General features: G+C 33.5%; 1 protein-coding gene across 6 annotated transcripts in view; it reads left to right on the top strand.

The window, feature by feature from the left end:
• Positions 1 to 21347, top strand: part of TSC22D2 (TSC22 domain family member 2) — a 54541-nt gene that overhangs the window by 4014 nt on the left and 29180 nt on the right. For 2 of the 6 annotated variants that reach the window (XR_010410096.1, XM_045903562.3), the window contains exon 2: positions 10476 to 10547. The exons of 3 other annotated variants lie outside the window; for them this stretch is intronic. Coding sequence is in view for 2 of the 3 variants with exons in the window: in XM_045903562.3 (XP_045759518.1) it covers positions 10476 to 10547 (72 nt within the window). In the remaining variant the exon portion in view is untranslated. Of the gene's footprint in view, positions 1 to 385; positions 8537 to 10475; positions 10548 to 21347 lie in introns of those variants that run through there. One more of the 6 variants, XM_064586378.1, reaches the window with a different exon arrangement.

The following is a 21347-nucleotide window of genomic DNA, read 5'->3' as shown; positions in this document are numbered from 1 at the left end:
GTGGTTTTCAGGAAATGTCACAGGAAAATTTGACATGTTGCAAATTTTTAAAAACCCACTTGTTACAAAGCTTTAAAATTACATTTAAAAATTAGAAAGTTTCAGGTACTTTACAGTTAGGCATTTATTTGCTGGGTTTTTTGTTTTGAGCGAGGTTAATTTTAGATGTGTTAAAAGATAATTTTATGGATTTCTGGAATAATGTAGAACCATGAGATCTGTTGAAGGTTTTTTCTGTTTCTTCTGAGTTCCTTCACATTCTTTTCTTAACTTTTCATTTCTAATTAGCCTTGTATTTTTGTTATATACTTATGTTGGTTTGAAAAATGCTCACTGAAATCATCTCCTCTGCTTTTTGTAATTCAAAGTTCATATTTTTTTGTAGGTGACTTGCTTGTTGGGAGTCTTTCTTCCATTTGAGAACTCTTAGAGAATACCACGTGTCCATAAGTGAGCTCAGCTAGCTAGTCATTGAGAAATTTTATATGGATGGGACTACCAAGTAAAGAAACTGATTCCACAAGCCATTCAGAAAAATCCCTCTTTACATCTCCCATATTTCACTTTTCACACATGGGGCACACCTGAAATGCAGATTGTTTGTTTATTCATCTTTTGTAAGAGGCAACAGGTATCTTCCCTTTTCTAGCTGCCAGAAGCCAATTTTTTCTGATGGGTTGGTAAATAACCATTTGCTTGCCTCTCTGTTCCTGTTGTATATTGCCTCCATATTTCAAGAAATGATGAGTGGTTCCCCAAACCACACCCACCTCCTTGTAAAACACATGCACATCTATGAATGAAGAATGTATTTTTCTCTCCTCTTCACAGCTCTTTCAGTTTACAAAATAGGCAGTTACATTCCCCAGAACTTAAATATAATGATGTGGCATGGAGCAGACAGATCCATTGACAAATGGAAACTCTGGGATGTATTCTTTAGGGTACGACCTCAAAGATAAAATTATTTATCCTCTTTATTAAAAGGTTAATAATTTTAAGAATTTATTTCGGAAGGTTAATGAGCTACAGATACTACCGCATCTGTTCTTATCAGTTGGCAATAGTTAATCCAGTACAGGGGTTTTGATGTGTGTGCAGTCCTATATTAAATATGGTCCTTCCCTCCCCCACCCAGTCTTCTAAAATCTGCATTACTTACCAGTGTGCATTTCTAATTTTTGTTATAGTCTTTCATTGGTTTTTAATTTAACATGCTAGTTTTCAAGATGTAATCTTACACATTTGACTATTTTGTCACTGGACCAACATACCTGGTGAAGGAATAAATCCATTAAGTAGAAATAGTGTTTTGTTTTGTTTTTGTTTTTAATGGAAAGCCTTTGTGAAAGAGGGCATTTTAAATTGTATGCTTGAAATTAAATAACACAGTTTTTCTAGGCATATGTTTAAATTACTAAGATGACTATTTTTGAGGAAACTGTACCAACAAAAATCATACTTTTTATATGGTGATTTGGGGTTGCCTTCTTAAATTAAAATCTGCATACAATTTTAGTTGCAGTCATTCAAATGCAAAATAAAACACTGGAGTGAGAGGTTTTGAGTAATTATGACTTTAACTTTGTGAATAGGTTGAAAATTTCAGATCCTGAAAATTTCAGATCCTAAAAATTTGTAAACAGTTTGCTTTTTTTAAAGTTAATATGTTAGTAAACATAGTCTAGTTCTTTGAGAAAAGGAAGGAAAATGGAAGATTAACAAAAATGATTGAGGTTCTTTAGTTTGATATATTAAAAACCCTATCTGTGGTTTTGGCTCCATTACCTTTTACAAAGCTTCATTCTGAGACTTACTTATTTTGAAAGAAGACCTATAAATACATTTTAATAATATACCTTTAAAAGGGCTGACGGTTATATATAGAAAGCAAGAAAATGTTTTAAAGTTCAGTTAACACTGCCTGTTGACTCTATATTATTAATTGCCATAAAGTTTATATATTCTAGCCTTTCTCACTGGAAAGGCTTATTAGTCGATGATTCTTCAAACGGATTTTGTGTAAACTGGAGATATAATAATGGTTGAAAATATAGTTCATAAAAAGCCACTTTTATACTGAAAGTTTAAAAATGTGTTTAAATTACGACACACTTAACAGACTCCTTTCTGGTAAATGGGGAGAGGTGCAAAATATTACTGGCCCTTTTGGAAAGGGAACACAGTACAGATCGTTTTCCACAGATAGCTGACCAGTGTGAACTCTGTAGGCCACATTCCAGGAACTCTTATGAATGGCTGCAATTGTGAACTGTCAGCTACAACCAAAAGATTGTTGAAAACCTGATTGTAAGGATCCCTTAGTGGCAAATATCTTTGTATCTTGTTAATGGTTTTATTTGTGTAGTTTGCTAATGACTACTGGTTAAGTATTACAAATTGTGAATGTTAAAGTGGTGTATCCTGGTATGTGCTATAAATACACAAATTTTGTTTGTACAAATATGTATATATGTGTATATATATATCTCTCTCTCAAATATACACACACATACTTGGGCAGGTTTTTTTAACTTGATGGTTAAGTGAGAAGATTATGTAAATGTATATTAAGAGATAGAACTGTCACTCTTACCTTTATTGTAAAATCTATAGATACTTATTAGAGCTCTAAAAGTCTCACTGCATTTAGTCTTTACAAATGAAAGCTCCTTAGTTGAATCTGTATTTCTTAGGAGCTTATGTTTCTTTATCGATACTGAATTGTGGAGGTAATTTTGCCCTTCCAGCTTTACAGTTGACGTTTAAATCACACACTACATATTATCCTATGTACTCTTACCAAGGATTTTATAATCAAAGTGTGAAATCCTGTGTATGAATGACATTATTATTTAGTATAAAAACTGATAATTGATGGATTCATCAGAGTGCCAGGCTGATTACTAAAATATACTTTAGTCATGAACATGGCTCTAAGTAAAGGAAATTATCATAGATTTCCAAAAGATGGATGGTCCAAAAGTGTATCAGTAGGGAGTATGGCGCCTTTTTTTTCTTTTTTTTAACAGTGCCATATATATTGTTCAAAATTTTGTATGAACTAAATTCTATAGGCTGAACATTGGTAACCTTTAGTAAACATAAGAGCTTATATGTGTGTGGGTAAGACACATACTATGTTAGTAACACTATCTTTTCCTTGTAGGGGAAGTAGGGTATCTTGAACTAAATTGCTTTTATGAGAAGTCATTTTTTTATAGTACTGATACTGTGGTGTATATGTTTTCTACTTCCTGAGAATAAGTGTAATGTTAATCTGTTCTTTGAGAATTCTGATAGCACTAATTTGGAAATAGTAAAATGTGATAGTGGATTCATGGATCTGGTACTTGCTAATTTGGAATAGAGTTTAGTCCTTCTGTGCACCAGAAGAGATTGGAAGTAGTCATGGGCTTTAGTGTTCTAGTAACAAAGAGCACCCCCAACAATCAGATGGTAAAGAAACCAAAATTAGTCTCTTTATTGAGGAATGATTGTTAGGGGAGTATAAAAAGATCTTGACTTTTCTTACCTAAAATAGCAGAAGTTGGGGCGGGAGGAGGTAGAGGGTGATGGCAGGTAACCAAGACAGAAAACATACAGTGAAATGACATGAAATATGGTTTCAGAAGGAATAGGAATACTTGTTAGTAGTGAAGAAAAGGCATCTAATTCCTTTTTTAAATAATTGTTTTAGACCAGTATGTATTTCCTTTTTGAACAGATACTGTTTATTTCTTAATTGCATTACTCTTTAAATATTCTTTAAGTATGAGGAAGAGAGGGTTTATAAAAACAGATTTGTCTGGTTAAATGTAGCCTGAATGATGATGTTCCCTAAGTAATTTCTTACTAATGGGAAGAACAGATTTCTAATTTAAAAAACCTTAATAGTTAACAGTATTTAAGGGATATGTGTAGCAAAATTCCTGAATTGGAATAAATCTCTTAACTTAGTTCTTTATACTAAACCAAGTGGACTTGTGATTTGAGGCTGCTCTTTTATATGGTATAATAAAATTATCCACAAAGAATGTGCATACCTGAATCATTGGTATAATTTGGGCCTGTCCCACAGCAATTCTTGAACATACCAAATGACTCAATATTTGTGACATTCTTAATCTGGCATGGCTTAGGGCAAAAACCCCTCCGTAAAGATTTAAGAACAGTAACCAATTCATATCATTCCTGTACATCATTACGTGACTTTCATAATATATTTTAATGTATACATTTCAAATTTGGCTGATAATGTTAAGAATATATTAATCTGCTTTTATCTCTAAAAAGTATATTCATAATTTCTGCTTTTAAATCAGGTGAATTAAATTTCATGCATGCTTCTCTGGATTGCTTACCTCTCACATTTAAAGCCCAAAATTAGATTTCAGTATTTAGTTTTATTTCTTTGTACTGAACTAACATTTGTTAAAAAGAATGAACTCTCATTAAGTTATACATTTATATGTGATGGTTATGTGAAAATTCTGCAGATCACTGAGTAATAATTTTAATAGTGTTTACCTAGGACATGGACTATTAGTGCCTTGCTAATTGGAGTAAGCAAGACAAATAAGTGAAGTCCGAATGTTAAATTACTTAAAGCCTCCTTTCCTCATAAGCTTTCACTAAAATTTGATGAAGAATATTAATATATAGAAGAGAAACTGTAATTAATGTGTCAATTATTGTAAATAATGCTGGTGTATTTTAAATGTTATTTTTAATGTGTTAGGCAATCCCTCTTCATTATTAAACAAGAAAATTGTTTAATCTGTGAATGAAAGATACCCAAAGCAAAGTTTAAAACCAACTAGTTTCTAAAGGAGAATTAGAATTAAGTTTTACTAAATAGTTTTGTAAGTTAATCTGAAACCCGTCCCTGCTTCCTATTTGGTCTACCTAGCTTTTGAAAACAAAACAAAAACAAAAAAGGAGAGGGAGGCTCTTGGTCAAATAAAATCAGTAGAGTGCTTAATTATGTATTAGCATATTATATGAATGACCATTACAGACAGTGGAGTTGGATATGCCTGGGCTGAAATCCCAACTGTGCTGCATACTTGAGGCATTTGACCTTCAGGTGGTTATTTAGCCTTATAAGCCCCTTGTTTCCCCATATGAAAAATGGGGATAATACCTGTGTTGGAAAGTTTGAGAGGATTAAATGAGGTATGCAAATAATTTGTAAACAGTCCATATATAATATAGTATGTATGGCAAGCATACATTACAGAAATGTTAGTATTTCATTGTCCACAAACTCTTCTCCCAGATCACACCTTATCATGCTATAAATCATACCAAGAGTCTTCAGTTTTGATCTGAAAGTGTAATTACATGGTATATGGATGTAATAAGAGAAAGGGAGACATTGTTATAGGCCAGAAAAGTTATGATGTTGTAAAACATATAGCAGTTGGGTTCTAATCCTGGCTTTTCTACCACTTAATTTCTTTAGTTAAGTCTTTTAACTTATCTCAGTTTTCCTCATTTTAATGTTAGAATTTGAGACTTGGTCAGATTTTTAAGGTTCCCTGTGTATGACTCGATACATTTAGACATGTTTCATAAGAGAGCTGCCAACTTAAACCTTCCTGCCACCAGACTATCATGTGACAAAAAAACAAAACAAAACAAAAACGAAGCTTGCCAGATACTCATCAAGTAGGTTGAATACCCAAGAAAACATTTAAAGTGACAGTATGTCAGTCATTCAACTTTCTTTGTGTTCTCTGAATAGTAAGTTCTGGAATACAGAAAAAAGACTATCCTACCCTCCCAAGATCTCAGATTATATGAAAATAATTATCAAATATATACTTTCATATACATTATAGACTGTGATGGAGTAAAATAATAAGGTACTAATTGGAACAGCTTAGGACATAAGGTCAGTTTTGGTATGGGGAGGAAATGGACTGATTTCTGTTTAAAATTAATTTATTAACTGCATAGGTAATACGTTTATACAGTTCTAAATATATGAGTATAAGCTGAAAGCCTCTCTGCACCTCTATCCTCCAGCCACCCAATTTCTGTCCTCAGCATCAACCCATTATTACTTGTGCATTCTTTTGAAGCTAACTCTTGGTCTGAATCTTAAAAGGGGTCACCGTTAAGAGAAAGGGATGATTTTCTGAGTAGAGGAGAATGGCAGTTTGTGTAACTGTGGAAGAATGAGATGTCAGATTTGGGAAATGATGTGATTAATTTGACAGGAACCAGAGTGAAGGGCTTAAATGTCATGGTGAGAAATTGAGATTTTTTTTTTTTATCAGAAGTTTCTGGTTGCTGTTAAAGGTGTTTCTTGAAGCTTTTATTGTTAAAGTAGTGTGTATCTTGGAACCATTTCAGTACCCTTTTCAGTGATTATTGTATTTTTAATTAAAATCTTGCGATAAAGTTGTATAATAAGGAAATCCTGGGGGAGCTCTGAGTCCCAGAAGTCAGAATTCTTATCCAATGGAATGTACTAAATAGCTTGGTATATACCTAGCTCTAAGTTAAATATTCTGTTTGCCTCAATATTATCTTAATAATGATGAAATATTTGGTGTATGTTAAGATACTCTACTAAAAGTTGATTTTTATATAGCATGATTTGGAAACTGTAATCCTATATTAAACAACAAACCAAGCTTAATTTTGTGAGGCTTTATGTATGCATAATTTGAGCTTTTTGGCAACTGTAAGGAAGTGTTCCTCCCCTTTTTATGGATTAAGGAAACTGAGGCTTTGAGGATTTGAATCACATAGTTACTGAGTAACATAATATATATTCAGACTTAGGCCTTCTGACTCCAAAGCCAGTGCTCTTGGATATTTCCAGAGTTAGTTTTGTTTTATTAATTTGCTGACTATAAGACAGGAGGAAGGAAAAGCTACTGTAGCTACTGATCTGTTGTGTTGTAACCCTTTACCTAAAGGATATTTTTAATCATTTTAAATCCTTAGATAATAATGTTGGAGATGGCCCTTGTGCCTCTGCTTATTGTGTTTCCCTGGTTTCTATTTAGAGATTGCTAAAATTGAGTTTTGACATAAGGGAAGAAAGTATTTGCTGAGTTCAAGGCTCATGTACCTCATCCTTTAAGCTTCAACGATTTTCATAGCTTAGTTTTGAGGTGTAGTATATGTATGTTTTTCCTCTCTGTTACAGTTACCCTACAAAGATAGTATCTTACCAAAGCAGGTCAGTGTATGTCACATTTGAGTCACTCTGTGATGTACTACTTTCATGTACTTAGAAATTAATAGGACGGGTTATTTAGTATATAAAGTCAGGAGGAAGAGGATATGTTTTGTTCATTGGTTTTGAAAAATGTCCACAACATGTGCCCTCCTTAATAAAAAGAAAAATGTCCACAAATGGGAAAACAGCATTTTCATAAAATTCAGAATAAACCACACTTCAGTCTCCCTAAGAAGTGCTTTGTTGGCTTTATATTTAGATTAGTAGTTAACATTGACATCAAATACGTTATTAGAAAACTGGTTTCAAAATTTTATTTCTTGGGCAGAAGAGAATTTGTGACCAAAGTTGCATAAAATTCAGTACTTCTTTCTAATAAATTTTTAATGATGTCAGTTGCGACTTGGTGCCTTCAGATTACATAGACTATATAACCTTGAAATGATCTCAATTAACGGTGTTTTCCTTGGGCTATTAATTTCCTCAATTTTATGCCATTCCAAAACAGAAGTCTTTGATGATCAAGCCCTTCAGTATTTACAAATGGCTCTTTTGAAGTTCTTGATCAGCTAGGTTTTACAGACTTCTTTAATCTATACCTGTTAATCAATGTTTTGAGGCTAATTGTTGCTATTTGCTAAAAATCCCTCAAGTTTATGGAAGACATCCCTGCTGAAGTATTCGAGAAACCAAAAATGTCATATTTTATAAGCCTGTCTAAATGTTTATCCGTGGAATCTAGACTATTTAAATTTTTCCAGAGTACATAGATTGTATTACTCCATATGGCTTCTTCATTTTGAATGTGTGTAGAAAGTGATTCACTGCCAGCTTTTGCAACCTAAGTGTATTTGTTCTGACATATTCTGAAGACTTTAGGTCCATTTATAGTATTTTATTTCATAGGTTCCTTTTTTGCCCCAAGATTCACAACTAACTGCAGATATGTTCTTTTTTCACTTCTACATTTGACTTATGAGAAACATTTCATTTTTAGAGTCTGTGCTATGAAAATGCTAGGATCTCATAACTTAAAGTCATATGATTTCATTTAAAACCCAATTTATTTGGCATATGAATTTGATTCAAATTAAATATGTATGTATGTATTTTTCCAAAGTCAGAGGATCTGAAGTTTTTTTAAAGAATGTCATCCTTATAAATATATTGTAACTCTTTAATGAATTTTAAATTCCAGACTTGCAGAATAACCTCCAGGTTTACTCTTTGTTGTTCTCTCATATTTACTACTTTCCTTTTTGAGTCACTGTTTTAAATCCAAGGTCTCCAAACCTGTGTGAATAGCAAACTTGTCCCCATATGGTCCTGGGTAAGCCTGGTTTAAAAAAAAAAAAAAAGCCAATTGATTTTCTTCAGTTGGTTCAGTTGACTTTCATTTAAATTGATAGACTGATTTCCAAGTACAGTGAAAAAAAGGGCCTGCCAAATATATCTTGAGAGGATACAAGCTGTTAAATAAACAGTAGTTAGCAGCCTCTTAATCCTTGATATTAGCAGGTCTAATCAATATATTTGATTACCTTGGACCTAGTCTAGAGAAAAATAGAGAAAGGGTTAAAAGCATAGAAAGGAGTTAAAGTAGGTAGAGCAAAGAGAAGTACGTATACTGAAGATGCCAATTAATCAAATAGTTGCTTTGGTGACACTCTGGCATCTAGTGTCTGTCTGCCTTTCCTAATTTTGGATCATGTAAGAGATACCCTAGTGGTTAAAATAGAAAATGCCTTTTGTATTTTTAAAAAATTCAGTAGGTTAAGACAATGAGTCTTAATCTGAATTTTGAGATCATGGAATTCTGTTGAGTATTTGTTTTGCTTGTTGATCATTGATATTTGATTGCTATTCCAGTAGAATTTGGAAATAGTTTTCTTATTGTACTAATAATATGGTAGGGACTCTTAAGGTGCTTGTGAGGGTCTCAGAATTGCCATGTTGTATTTGAACTTCATTTTGGTGATAAAATAATAGCTATTATTTATTGACTATAGACTATATATATATATAAAGAGCTTTATATATAGTCTCAGTTTCTTAGCCACTCTGCAAGGCTAGATCATAATATCACCATTTAACTGATACAGAGACCTAGAGAGGTTAAAATTGAACTCCACTATATGTTTAGCATAGTAGTTTAAAAGCATAAACTCTAGGACCAGATTGTTACCTACTAGCTCTGTGACATCAGGCAAATTACTTCTCTCTGACCCATTTCCTTATTGGTGAGATAGGAATAATAATAATAACACCTACCTCTTAGGGTTGTTGTAGAATTGCGTTAATAAATGTAAAACACTCAGAATAGTGCCTGGTATGTAATATGTATATAGCTTGCTGTTACTCTGCTACAGTGTGGGTCAAGGATTTTAGAGGTGATACGACAGGTTTTTGTTAACTCCCTAATGTACAGGTTGGGGTTGGGGAAACTACAGGAATATTCGGGGGAGCTATTAGCAGAGTTGTCATAAGTTTAAGTAGTCCCCTAAGAAACCACTCCAGAGATGTGAGGTGAATAGTGCATGCTGGGAGCTCGCCAGGATGAGCCCATCAGTTAAGATTCTGTGGTTATAGCCCTAGGGAATGTGTGTCCAGGGAATGGTAGAAATAGATGGTAATTAAGGTGTGGGAGCTCTTACCCCTTAAAGGGGCACTATACTAATGCAAGAAATCAGAAAGCTGCCATATAATTGCTGCACCATGTTTTGCCCTAATCCAGAGAAACCACACATAAATAAATGGATTATGAAAGTAGAAACCATGTCAAGTCCAACCCAGAAAAGGACTCAATTGTTCATCATCAAACTCTGTCAAATAGATCCTGTGAAGAATTTTTATATTATGAAGGTGTAGCTTAATTTATTTTACATGAGTACTGTACCTGGGAACAGCTTTGCTAAACTGCTAAATGTTTAGAGACTTACAAAGGCATCTGATATAGAGTAGTGTTGATTAGGCTATGAACTGGTCACATATATGTCTAAACTTATGCGCACACACATAATTGGATGCTATTTTATCTGTATTATCCCTTTCTTTTAGAACTGTGATCCTGAATTGTTGTCAAGTCTGCTGGATTTCATCCAGTTTTTTAATTTCTTTCAAAATGTTTTTAAGCAAGCTTATGTAGTGTTGTTTTCCTTTTTACTAAAGCCATTACACTATATTAAAAATCTAAAATCTTCCATCTTTTTTTGAAAAGTAGTGATTTTACTGTACTTCCTCAACGTCATTTCCATTTGATTCTTGGATCTCACAGGAATCCTTCAACTGCTTTCTACCAAGCGTTCCATTTGAACACGTTTCAGGAATCAAAGAACCTCTGGGATAGGTATGAATACTTACATATGGAATGCATACATGCGAAAGTGTATGCATGAATTGCTTTGCACTGTACTGGTTTCTTATCATTAAACCTAAACTTTTTATGTCATTTTGGGGGGGGAAATCATGTGGTATCTAGCATGGGACAAAGCAGCAAAATAAACCAAAAGAGCAATCTGTATTTTAAATAGAATATAAACATACTTTATTTTTTACTTCACTTTTAAGTATATTTACTTTTTTGAAGGACTTATATATTTCTCTTGAATTTTATTATATGAAATATCCACTTACCCTTGTATATTTTAATGTAAAAATTATTCTGTAAAATAAACAACAGTTAGTTTACTTTTGTCCTATTTTATACGATTTCTCTGTGAACGCCTTAGTAACTCAAAGCAAAATGTTACTTCATACTAAGAAATTGGAAAAGGGACAAGACCAAGGTATCAAAGTGTAGTAGTCATTGTTTTATATTGTTGAGAAACTTTAACATCAAGCTTGTTTGTTAGATTCCCTAGACCTGCCTGCATTACTGTTTTGTAAACTCCTAAAACAGTTTTTCTCATAGAAATGTTACATAAATTTTGTTTTTAACTTTTTAAAATATAGAACGAAGTCTTAAGAGTTCATTTATAGCAAAAGATAATTTGGTTTATCTTTCTGCTTAACACACATTTTAAGTAGTATATGCCCTGTTCAGTTATTTTGGTGAATATTTATTAGCGCTCCATCATTCTGTGTTTAATGACTAGAACAAGCTCAAATGCTGTTTAAAAATTCACACAAAGCTTTGTTAGATTCTTTTAACTCTGCCTGGCAACGTATTTGTGTCCTCTGGCATAGTTTGGATACTACTCATGGACTTTACTCCATCTCTTTCATTAGAAAAGAGTATTGCTAAGTGCATGTACATGTCATGTTAAGACATGGTTTACATTACCTACAAATGGTAACAGTCTTTTAATTCTTAGGGTTGATTTGTTTGTGTGTCACTTAAAGAGATTTTCTAACAAAGTATCTTTTCAGTGATATGTTCCTTAACTGAAAATGTTTTAAAATAGTTTCTTGTAGAACAAGAAGTTCTAAAATTTATAGGACAGTGATTATAATTTCAATTTTGAAATTGTACGGCTGTATCAATGTAAATTAAGACATAAATGTAAATTGTGACATGAAACAAGCATGAATGCTCAGTCATTCATATGGCTTATCCGATGTAGCCAGGGTGAGTGGTGAGTACTTTCGGTTGTACTTTATACTTCCATTAGAAAAAGGAAAAATAACATTCTGTTTAGAAATGTAACAAGAATAGTTTTAGTTGTATGGTAATTTATTTCAAATAGCTAAATATTGTAAGCTACCATGATATCAATATAAACGAGAGCTATTATTTTCATCAGAACAATGTAGAAAAGGTGTGAGCTTTATTTTTTATAATTTTGACTTAATATTAAAAGTTTTCTTTTGTTTCATTATAAAACAACCATAGAAGTTGCCTACTCATTATTTGTTGTTACAGCTAAATATTTATCTGTTTTCCTTTTTAGATACAGAAATATTTAAGGTATCAGAAATGAGGCAAGTTGCTGTATCTGTAGTTTCTCATGGGTTGAAAGTATTTGCTCTTCTCCTTGAAGCCTGTCGTCCAGAGTCAAAGAAGTTAATAGCGTGTTAATAGTATGTGAATGCCAATCTATAATCAGAATTTATATTCTAGGTCAGCCATTCTTCACTGTAAGTTGGCCCTTTGGTACCAAAGTGACAGGTCCAACCCAGTGCTAGTGGCTTCCTTTTAACTTTGCAATTAGCTTATTAAATTTTTAATTGAGGGGTGCCTGGCTAGCTCAGTTGGTGGAGCATGTGGCTCTTGATCTCGGGGTCATGAGTTTAAGCCCCATGTTGGGTGTAGAGATTACTTAAATAAAACTTAAAAAAAATTGTTTCAGTTGATAAGAGCAGTAGGCTAGCTTTATTAGTTCTAACTGTATGACCTCAGTTGGCAAATATCTACAGACTTTTTAGTAGGTGTATTAGCAAATAAAGTATTATGGGATTATACATTCTTTTTCATTGCAGACAGGGTTGAAGATTTATGTGTGTTAAGCTTTAAAAGATATTAAATATAACTTCTCCTGACCATGTTTATGTTAGATTTCACCAAATTGCCTTGTTCATTTTTTTGTTATAAATTACAGATTTTTAAAACAATTTTACTAATTTGGCAAATAAGTATTTTGCAGGGATGGTTCTATTAAGCAGAACCATTCAGGAGTTTAAGGAGATGTAAATCCCTTACATTATCTACTTAGTTTGAGGTATAAAATTGCTTTTTAGTATTGACAGATACCATAGTTCATGCTCTTGTTTATGAAATCTTGGAATTCATTTTCAGTAGAGACAGCTTTTAAGCCCTGTCCAGTTTTCATTAAACCTGCCCTAAATAGCTGAAGATCCTTGATTTTGCCTTACTTGAAAGACTGGAATCTTTTTTTTTTTTTTTCCCCAGGATTCTTTTAGCGGAGTATCTTTTAATCAAAATATAAGTAATTAATATACCTTTCCTACATTGACTCAGAGTTCCCTAATGGCCCCTTTGTTTCCTTCTCTATTTAAATTAGAATTAGCAAATTGAGAAGCTTTTCACCTATTTGCCTCTGCCTGTATTTAGAAATTCTCTCTTTCCATTGATAGCCAATGCTTTATTCAGTTATTGCATTAAAGTTTAAGCTATTGTCAAGCCTTTGGCCCTTTGGTACCAAAGTGACAGGTCCAACCCAGTGCTAGTGGCTTCCTTTTAACTTTGCAATTAGCTTATTAAATTTTTAATTGAGGGGTGCCTGGCTAGCTCAGTTGGTGGAGCATGTGGCTCTTGATCTCGGGGTCATGAGTTTAAGCCCCATGTTGGGTGTAGAGATTACTTAAATAAAACTTAAAAAAAAAAAATTGTTTCAATTGATAAGAGCAGTAGGCTAGCTTTATTAGTTCTAACTGTATGACCTCAGTTGGCAAATATCTACAGACTTCTTCCCCATTTGTCATTTGCAGAGTACTAAGGGAATCAAGCTGAAACCATTGCCAAATACAAGGACAATTGATACTGACAGCTCAAAAATAATACAGCCCTTTCTTAGGAAGTGCAGAATATTTGCATTCACTCTTTATTAAAATGAATAATGTAGTTTCAGTAATTAGCTTTCTGGAGATTATCTTACTATAGTGATAGTGATACTTAGTGATATTCTAGCCTATTGGCATTTCCGAATAGTAACTTTAAACTTTGACTTTCTACTTTTTTAAAGAACAGTTCTGAACTTAATTTTTGGCATTGCTTTGTTACATTGACAAAATTAGTTTAGAAACTTATTTTACTGATAACTGGGGAACAGGCTCTTGTTGGGAGTCCTTTGTCTGCAAAAAAGCTGAGGGTAAGAATTTATAGCAAACAAATTTACCTTCTAGTATATATTAGGTCAGTAAGGTAAAGGAGCACTAGGGAGGAAGAAACTTTTGCTCAGGTAGACTAAAGGAAGAAATCAGGTAGCTTGTCAGGATGTAAACTTCATTGATGAACTATACATGCACTATTTCTGCCTTAATGAAGAAAATGCATAAATGTAGTTAACAAATGAGAGTACAGTTGGCTAGGTACACTATCCCCATGAGTTGGCTTGTCCTTCCTTATGATAGCACCAGTATTTAAAGAGAAATGAATAAGGAAAGTAGTAGTGCACCTGGGTTATTAAAATGAATGTCCAAGTTGATGGTCTTTTTATTAGATACCTGATTTCACTTAAATTGTTTTGTCTTTTTTTTTTTTTTTTAAACATTTTATTTACTTGACAGAGACATAGCGAGAGAGGGAACACAAGCTGGGGAGAGGGAGAAGCAGGCTTCCCGCAAAGCAGGGAGCCTGATGTGGGGCTCGATCCCAGGACGCTGGGATCATGACCTGAGCCGAAGGCAGATGCTTAATGACTGAGCCACCCAGGCGCCCCTTGTTTTGTCTTTTATAGTGATTATTCACTTATATTTATTTATATCTAGTTTAAAAATTATTGGATTTTAAAAAGTTCTTGTTTAAATCAAGTATTTTGTGTTAGAAGACAGGTATTCAGTATTTCCTATCATTGATCCTATGAGATTTCATTTTTGAAGTTAGGAGTAAATCAGAAATAAGCTGCTTATATGAGATAATTTGTTTTGTTTTATTCATCCTCCAAGAAGCTTGGGTACATCATTAACACCCACCAGTACTTGCTAACCCAGATGGTAAAACTCAGGTTGCAGAACTTGGCTAATCTAGTTTTTGAATGCTCAGTGATAAGACATTTTTTTAAGTATAATTTGTATCAGAAAGGTACACCATTTGTAAATGTACAGCTTAAACTGAACACACCTGTGTAACCAGGACCCAGATCAAGACACAAAATATTTTAAGCTCCTTATTTTGTGTCTGTCTTCTTTCACCCAATGTTTGAGATTCATCTATATGACTCCGCACAGTTGTAGATCTGAACTACAGTTGACTCGAACAATGCGGGGGTTGAGGGCACTGGCCCCCGCCCCTGCGCGAAGTTGAAAATCCAAGTACAACTTTTGACTCCCCAAAAACTTAACTGCCTATAGCCTACTGTTGACTGGAAGCTTTACTGATATCAGTTAACACATAGTTTATATGTTATATGTATTATATATTGTTTTCTTACAAATTAAGCTAGAGAAAATAAAATGTTATGAAAATCACAGAAAATACATTTATAGTACTGTAAAAAATTCATGTATGTTAATCACTATGTTGACTTTGTTGTACACATGAAACTAAATAACTTTTCAACTGTACATCAATAAACATAGATAAATAAAATCTTTATCTGTACCCATGCAGTTCAAACCCATGTTGTTGAAGGGTCAACAGTACATAATTTTGTAGAATCACCATAGTGAGTTACTTGTTGGAGACTGTTACTAGTCAAATATTCTCTCCTTATTAGGAGATGTTCTCTACTTATTAGGAGTACCTTGAGGATATGAACCTGAACTATTTTGTAAGCACCCCAAATATATTCTCTAATAATTTGTACTTAGTACTTACATAATTTATTATGTGATTACATTTTGACTGACTTCAGTTACAGATACCCAATAGAGGATAATCAAAGACATGAAATTAGAGGACAAAGTTTTAGTGACCTGTCACCTTTTAGGACTGGATCTCAGATTTATATAAAAACCTTAAGGACATGCTTATAAAATGTTCAGACATTAAAACAGGAAGTTTTAGCTATTATTGGATGATAGCATTTATAAATTTAACAGTCTGAAGCATGTGAAGAAATTGAGAAATTGACGGAATTTGTATGTTAATTCAGGAAAGTTGAAATTTCTCGGTTAAAAAGGTAGAGTAAAAAATACCTAGATGTATTAGTTGCCTGCGTTTTCTGATATTGATTAGCAGGTGACAGGCCTGTCACAAAAGCTAATGTAATTTTAGGCAATCTTTTTATAACTGGAAAAAACAGGAAAAAATGGTTACAGACCTATTGTAGTCCATTTCTATAGGATAGTTACTCTAAATACAAAGGTAACTAGAAACTACTTTCTTTATACTCTACCTAGATAACCAGGGGGGTGTTTGAAGAGAGGTTTGAGCTTACTTTCTGCAAGTAGATGCATCCCTGCAAAATTGTCTTTCCATCACTACATATTAATACAATTAATAACTCTCTTCCTGACTCTGTCAAGAATGTTGACCTTGAATGAGGTGTAAAGCTAATTGCTTTTAAAATCCCTATTCTGTAGAGTTTTATTCCCTCCGGTTCTAAATGGGAAAGAAGAGGTAAGGAAAGCATTGGAATTGAGTTCCTTCTGTTTTGTGATTATTGGCCATGATTATCAGAAAACCTGCAAGAGGGGTGCTTGGGTGGCTTAGTAGGTTAAGTGTCTGACTCAGTCTCAGCTCAGTTCTTGATCTCAGGGTTGTGAGTTAATGTTGGGCATGGAGTCTACTTAAAAGAAAACCTCAAAGAGCTATATATTTGCTTAAGGAATGGAAGACCAGCAAACTCTTAGGAAAGAATGCCATATCAGAGGCAATTAAGTGGTGGTCACAGTAGGGAAACCAGTGAACTGGGTCTTGATATGGAAAAAGGTAAGAACATCATCACATGACTGAAAGTGATAACTGTCATTTAAAATTCAAACATTTTATGTCTCTCAAGTACAGCTGGAGGTATTGGTCAAAGCTGCTTTAGAAAGTGACTTTTTGAGTGGGAACCTGAAAGGTGGGTAGAATTTGGTCAGAGTTAAAGACCTGAGGGAAAGGGAGAATTCCAGTTTGAGGAATACAGTGAGCCACTATGAAAGTACAGAGCATCTGTGGTAAAGGACGGTTAAATTTGGTGCACAAATCATTTGAAGACAACAGAGAAGAGATATTGGATTGGACAGAGACCAGAGATAATAGAAAGGTAATGAAGGCCTGAATGAGGCAATGGAGATAAGGAAAGAATAGTTATCAGAAGGCAGGAATTACACGATGTTATAACTCAAGGGGTATGATAGGGAAGCAGTCAAATTTGACTCCAAAGTCTCAAACCTAATTGAGGGAATGGTGGTACCATTAGGAAGTATTAGTGAAAGAATTGGTTTGGGAAAGTGAAAACAATAATGAGATTCTGGTTTTAGCTACTTTTGGATGAGTGAGCTGGTGGAAAGTCAAGGTAGAAATACTCAAGGTACAACTGGAGCTGCAGACACACAGCTTGTTAGAGAAGCTAAGGCTAGAAGAGATTGAAGACCATTTATTTGTTTCATTATTATTATTTTAGGGTTTGAGCTTTAGGAAAGGCTGAGGTTGCCAAGAGTCAGCAGAATAGGGTAAGAGGGTCAAGCCAGGCCCTTGGGAAACACTACCCACTTCTAGAGAACAGGAGAAGCTCTGAAGAGGATAAGTGATCTTAGAGACTAGAAGATTCTGAGAATATTATTTACTAACCAAAAAGAAGGGAAAATGTTTGAATCTCTACTTTGAAACAATTTAAAATTTACAGAAAAATTACAAGAATAATAAAAAGCACCAAGAATCTTACTGAGATTGAACATTAACATTTTGTCATACTTGCTTTATTATCCTAACATACTATTTAGGAACCATTTAAGAGAAAGTTGCAGATATTCTGTCCATTTGACCCAAAAATACTTCTAGCATATGTTGCCTAAGCAGATTCTGTTATGTAACAGCAGTTTAATTAGCAAATTCAGGTTTGATACACTGTTTATATGTAATATACAGTTCATATTCAGATTTTGCAGTTGTCCCAATAATGTCTTTCATGACCATTTTTTACCTGATCCAAGAGCCAATACAAGATCACAGATTACATTTAATTATCAAACACCTGTCTTTTTCCCTTCTGTCTTACATAAATAAATACTTTTCTCGTATTAGTCTTCTGTAGGACTGTTGAAAGTTTAAATTAGAGTAGACTTAAAGGCTTTATTATAAGGGGTGGGGAGGGGAGATAGGCCAGATGCCTAAAATTCAGCTGAAACAACTACTGAGACTGGAAAAATGTTACAAGAGGATGTCTTTTATTTCTCAGAGTTTTGTGGGGGGGGTGGTGATGGCAAGAGAGGGAGACCAGGTGGATATTAATGTGCGTGTGTCTCAGAACAGAAATTGAAGTGTATTCATGTACCAATTTTTGTCTGTATCGTGATTTTTATATATATGTATTAAGTTGGGATTCTAATTATCTGGAATTGGAAAAAGTAGTGTAATTTGAAGACCTTTTTAGTCACCTCTTGGGTTTACAAATTATGTAATTGCTATCCTTTATATTCTGTTGTATCCTCCTAGTTTTATTCTGATAGTTCTCTAAGGTTGATTGTCTACTGCCAGAGTTTTAACCGTAGATCTGCATCTCATTGTTTGATGTGGTGTTTCAGTGGATCCTGAGCATTTCTTCTCTTCTCTTAGCTTTGCTATGGCTAGCTGAAATGGAACACCTGACATGCTGACATTATTTTCATCATATAACCAGACTTCAGAACTGATCCATTATTATATGCTTCTGCTCATGTGTTTACCACCTTCTTTGGTTAGTCATTTAACATAAGTCATCACAGCCCTACTCTGAAAAGTCATGGTAATTATTTTCAGGGTGAAATTTGAAAGGAACAGTTGAAATAGGTGAAAATAATTGGTAAGGTCTTGTTGTTGTTGTTAATTTATTTTTACTTTTCACCAGAATAGTTTTAAGTAAACCAAACCTTTGACTAGAACAGAAACTTGTATGTGTGAATTAGTGTGTAAACTAATTTGCTAAATCCAATTTATTTTTTTCTGCAGAATCTATAACTCTGTAGAAAAGCTTTTTTTTTTTTTTTTTTTTTAAAGATTTTATTTATTTATTTATTTGAGACAGAGAGAGAGACAGAGAGCATGAGAGGGAGGAGGGTCAGAGGGAGAAGCAGACTCCCTGCCGAGCAGGGAGCCCGATGCGGGACTCGATCCCGGGACTCCAGGATCATGACCTGAGCCGAAGGCAGTCGCTTAACCAACTGAGCCACCCAGGCGCCGTGTAGAAAAGCTTTTTAAAAAGAAAACTCTACTGAACTTGTTCAGATGAGAAGGATATTTAAATATATAGCCTGAAGTTGTTGAACCAGAACAAACATAACATCTGTTTTATTTTCCTTCTAGTCTTCAACAATTAAAAAATTTAAACTCACACTTCTTTCAGTGTATTTAAACCTGCAGATAGTTTGGCAGTCTTATGGGAAGAAAAATATTAAGTGGAATTATTTTATATTTTTGTTTAATTAATTTGGGTTGGTACATAGATGAGAGAAATGACTGACTATATTCTATTTGGCATTCTCTATTTGTACATGTGCGCACTTGTACTAATATTCTAAATCACCAAATCAAGATATATATTAGATTTTTGTGATCATGATATAAAGTATTCAAATGCATTAGCTTACCCAAAATTAGCTTCTTTGTTTAGGTTTCAGTTGACTACTTCTAAAACATTTTTCATATTTGACAGAAATAAATTTAAACAGGTGGTAGTAATTTAGAATATATATTCATTGATATGTATCTTTAAGAAATAGCATTTTTGTTCCATTTTGTTTCCTGGTTGTTTTCGAAGTTTGAAGATGTTGGCTGTAAATACTAAAAGGTTCAGAAGGTGCTCATTGTATTTTTTTTTTCCAGTTTTTAATTGTGGTATTTGGCCCAGAAATAGTGGGATATGTAACTTGTGTCTTGGAAGCCAAAAATCATGTCAAGATAAAGAAGCTATTCTTTCCCTAGGTCTACACACTGTTTGAAGGGTAATAAGGAGAGAAAAGAGTTGTATTGTGTGACTAATCCCCACTCCTTCTGTTCACGGTGACTGTTAACTATTGATCCTCAGAAAGTTTATTTGCGGCATCTGTTTCTATTTTAGATACTGCTAACTTAGTTCAGAAAATGTTGCTAAATGTAGGTCTGGAATGGTCATACATACTTTGTTTCAAGAAAGGTGATAATAGCTCTTAAAAGCATAATATGTGATGCTATCTTAAATTTTAAGAGTAGGTAATATTTCCTAATGTTAGCTGTTATTAGTAAAAGCTCCCAGTCAGATATCCAGCTTTCTATTAACAAAGCCTGTCATTCCTTATCACATATGTAGTTGAATAATATATAACTGGCTTCCACCTACTCTGTTTTTTCCATTTTTATCTTCTGTTCCAACCCCCATTTCTATTTCTTTTAATCCTCTTAATCCTCTATATGCTGTTTCTACTCCTTTTGAAAGAATGAGGATTATAAGTCATTTGTGAACGAACATGACCTATTAAAACACCAATAACCTACCTTGTTAGGGGTAATTTCCAAAGCTGTATGAATGAAATATTTTAACCCATATATTTTGGATTTCTTCCACTAATAGTTACATTTGATGTGATGCATAGCATGCTAAACACCTTTTCTTATATTTCTCATACTTAGTTTTTAACATAGCTAATCATCTTAAATTATATCTTGGCTCATCCACAGATACATGAAGTTTCCTATAATTGTGTATGTCTTTTTATATATGAATTTCTTAGAACACACTGTCTTTGCAGTGTTCTTACTCTATTAGATATGTTTGGACTAATTTTTTTTCATAAGTTTATCTTTGATATATTCCTAGCCTCATTTCCCCAATACGTAATCTATGGAAAGACTATACATAATTTATTGGGAGCATACAGGGTGGCCCCATTTCCCCTTTTTCTCCATTTAAAAAATAAGCATTTCTGATGTTTAGGGAAGCAAGTGTTGATTTATCATGTCTAGGATTTCTCAAAATTAGTGAACTTTTTGAAGAAGGTGGTTTACACTTGAAAGTGAAATTTTTTATCAAACAAAGCTAAGCACATTTATTCAAATAGCAAGTTCCTTGGAACTCTTGTAGGTTTGTTTGATTTCCCGTATCAGTTTTCAGATGACTTGGAAATTGCAGATCATCCACCTTCTTGCCCCTGTGCTCTCTTTGTTCTATCAGTATAAATTTGCCATAAAATTAGCTAAATAATGGTAAACTTAAGCCTAGTTTTTGCTAGACTATACCATACGTAGCTCACTCTCAGTTAAGTGGGATTTTTCTTCCTCACAAATTAAAAAAGAATGAAATGATAAATATGGGAAATGTTCAGGATTTGTTTTTGATAGCAGTCTTGCCAGAGATTGGAGATTCATGATTGCTATTAGAATAAGTTTCTAAATACTCATTTTGAGGATAATTCTAATTTTAAATTAAAT

The sequence above is a fragment of the Mirounga angustirostris genome, unplaced genomic scaffold (assembly GCF_029215605.1).
Source record: "Mirounga angustirostris isolate CCGP_5_RB_7025 unplaced genomic scaffold, mMirAng1.0.hap1 SCAF_1, whole genome shotgun sequence".
NCBI classification, from domain to species: domain Eukaryota; kingdom Metazoa; phylum Chordata; class Mammalia; order Carnivora; family Phocidae; genus Mirounga; species Mirounga angustirostris.
This window is presented reverse-complemented; position numbering and strand designations above follow the sequence as displayed.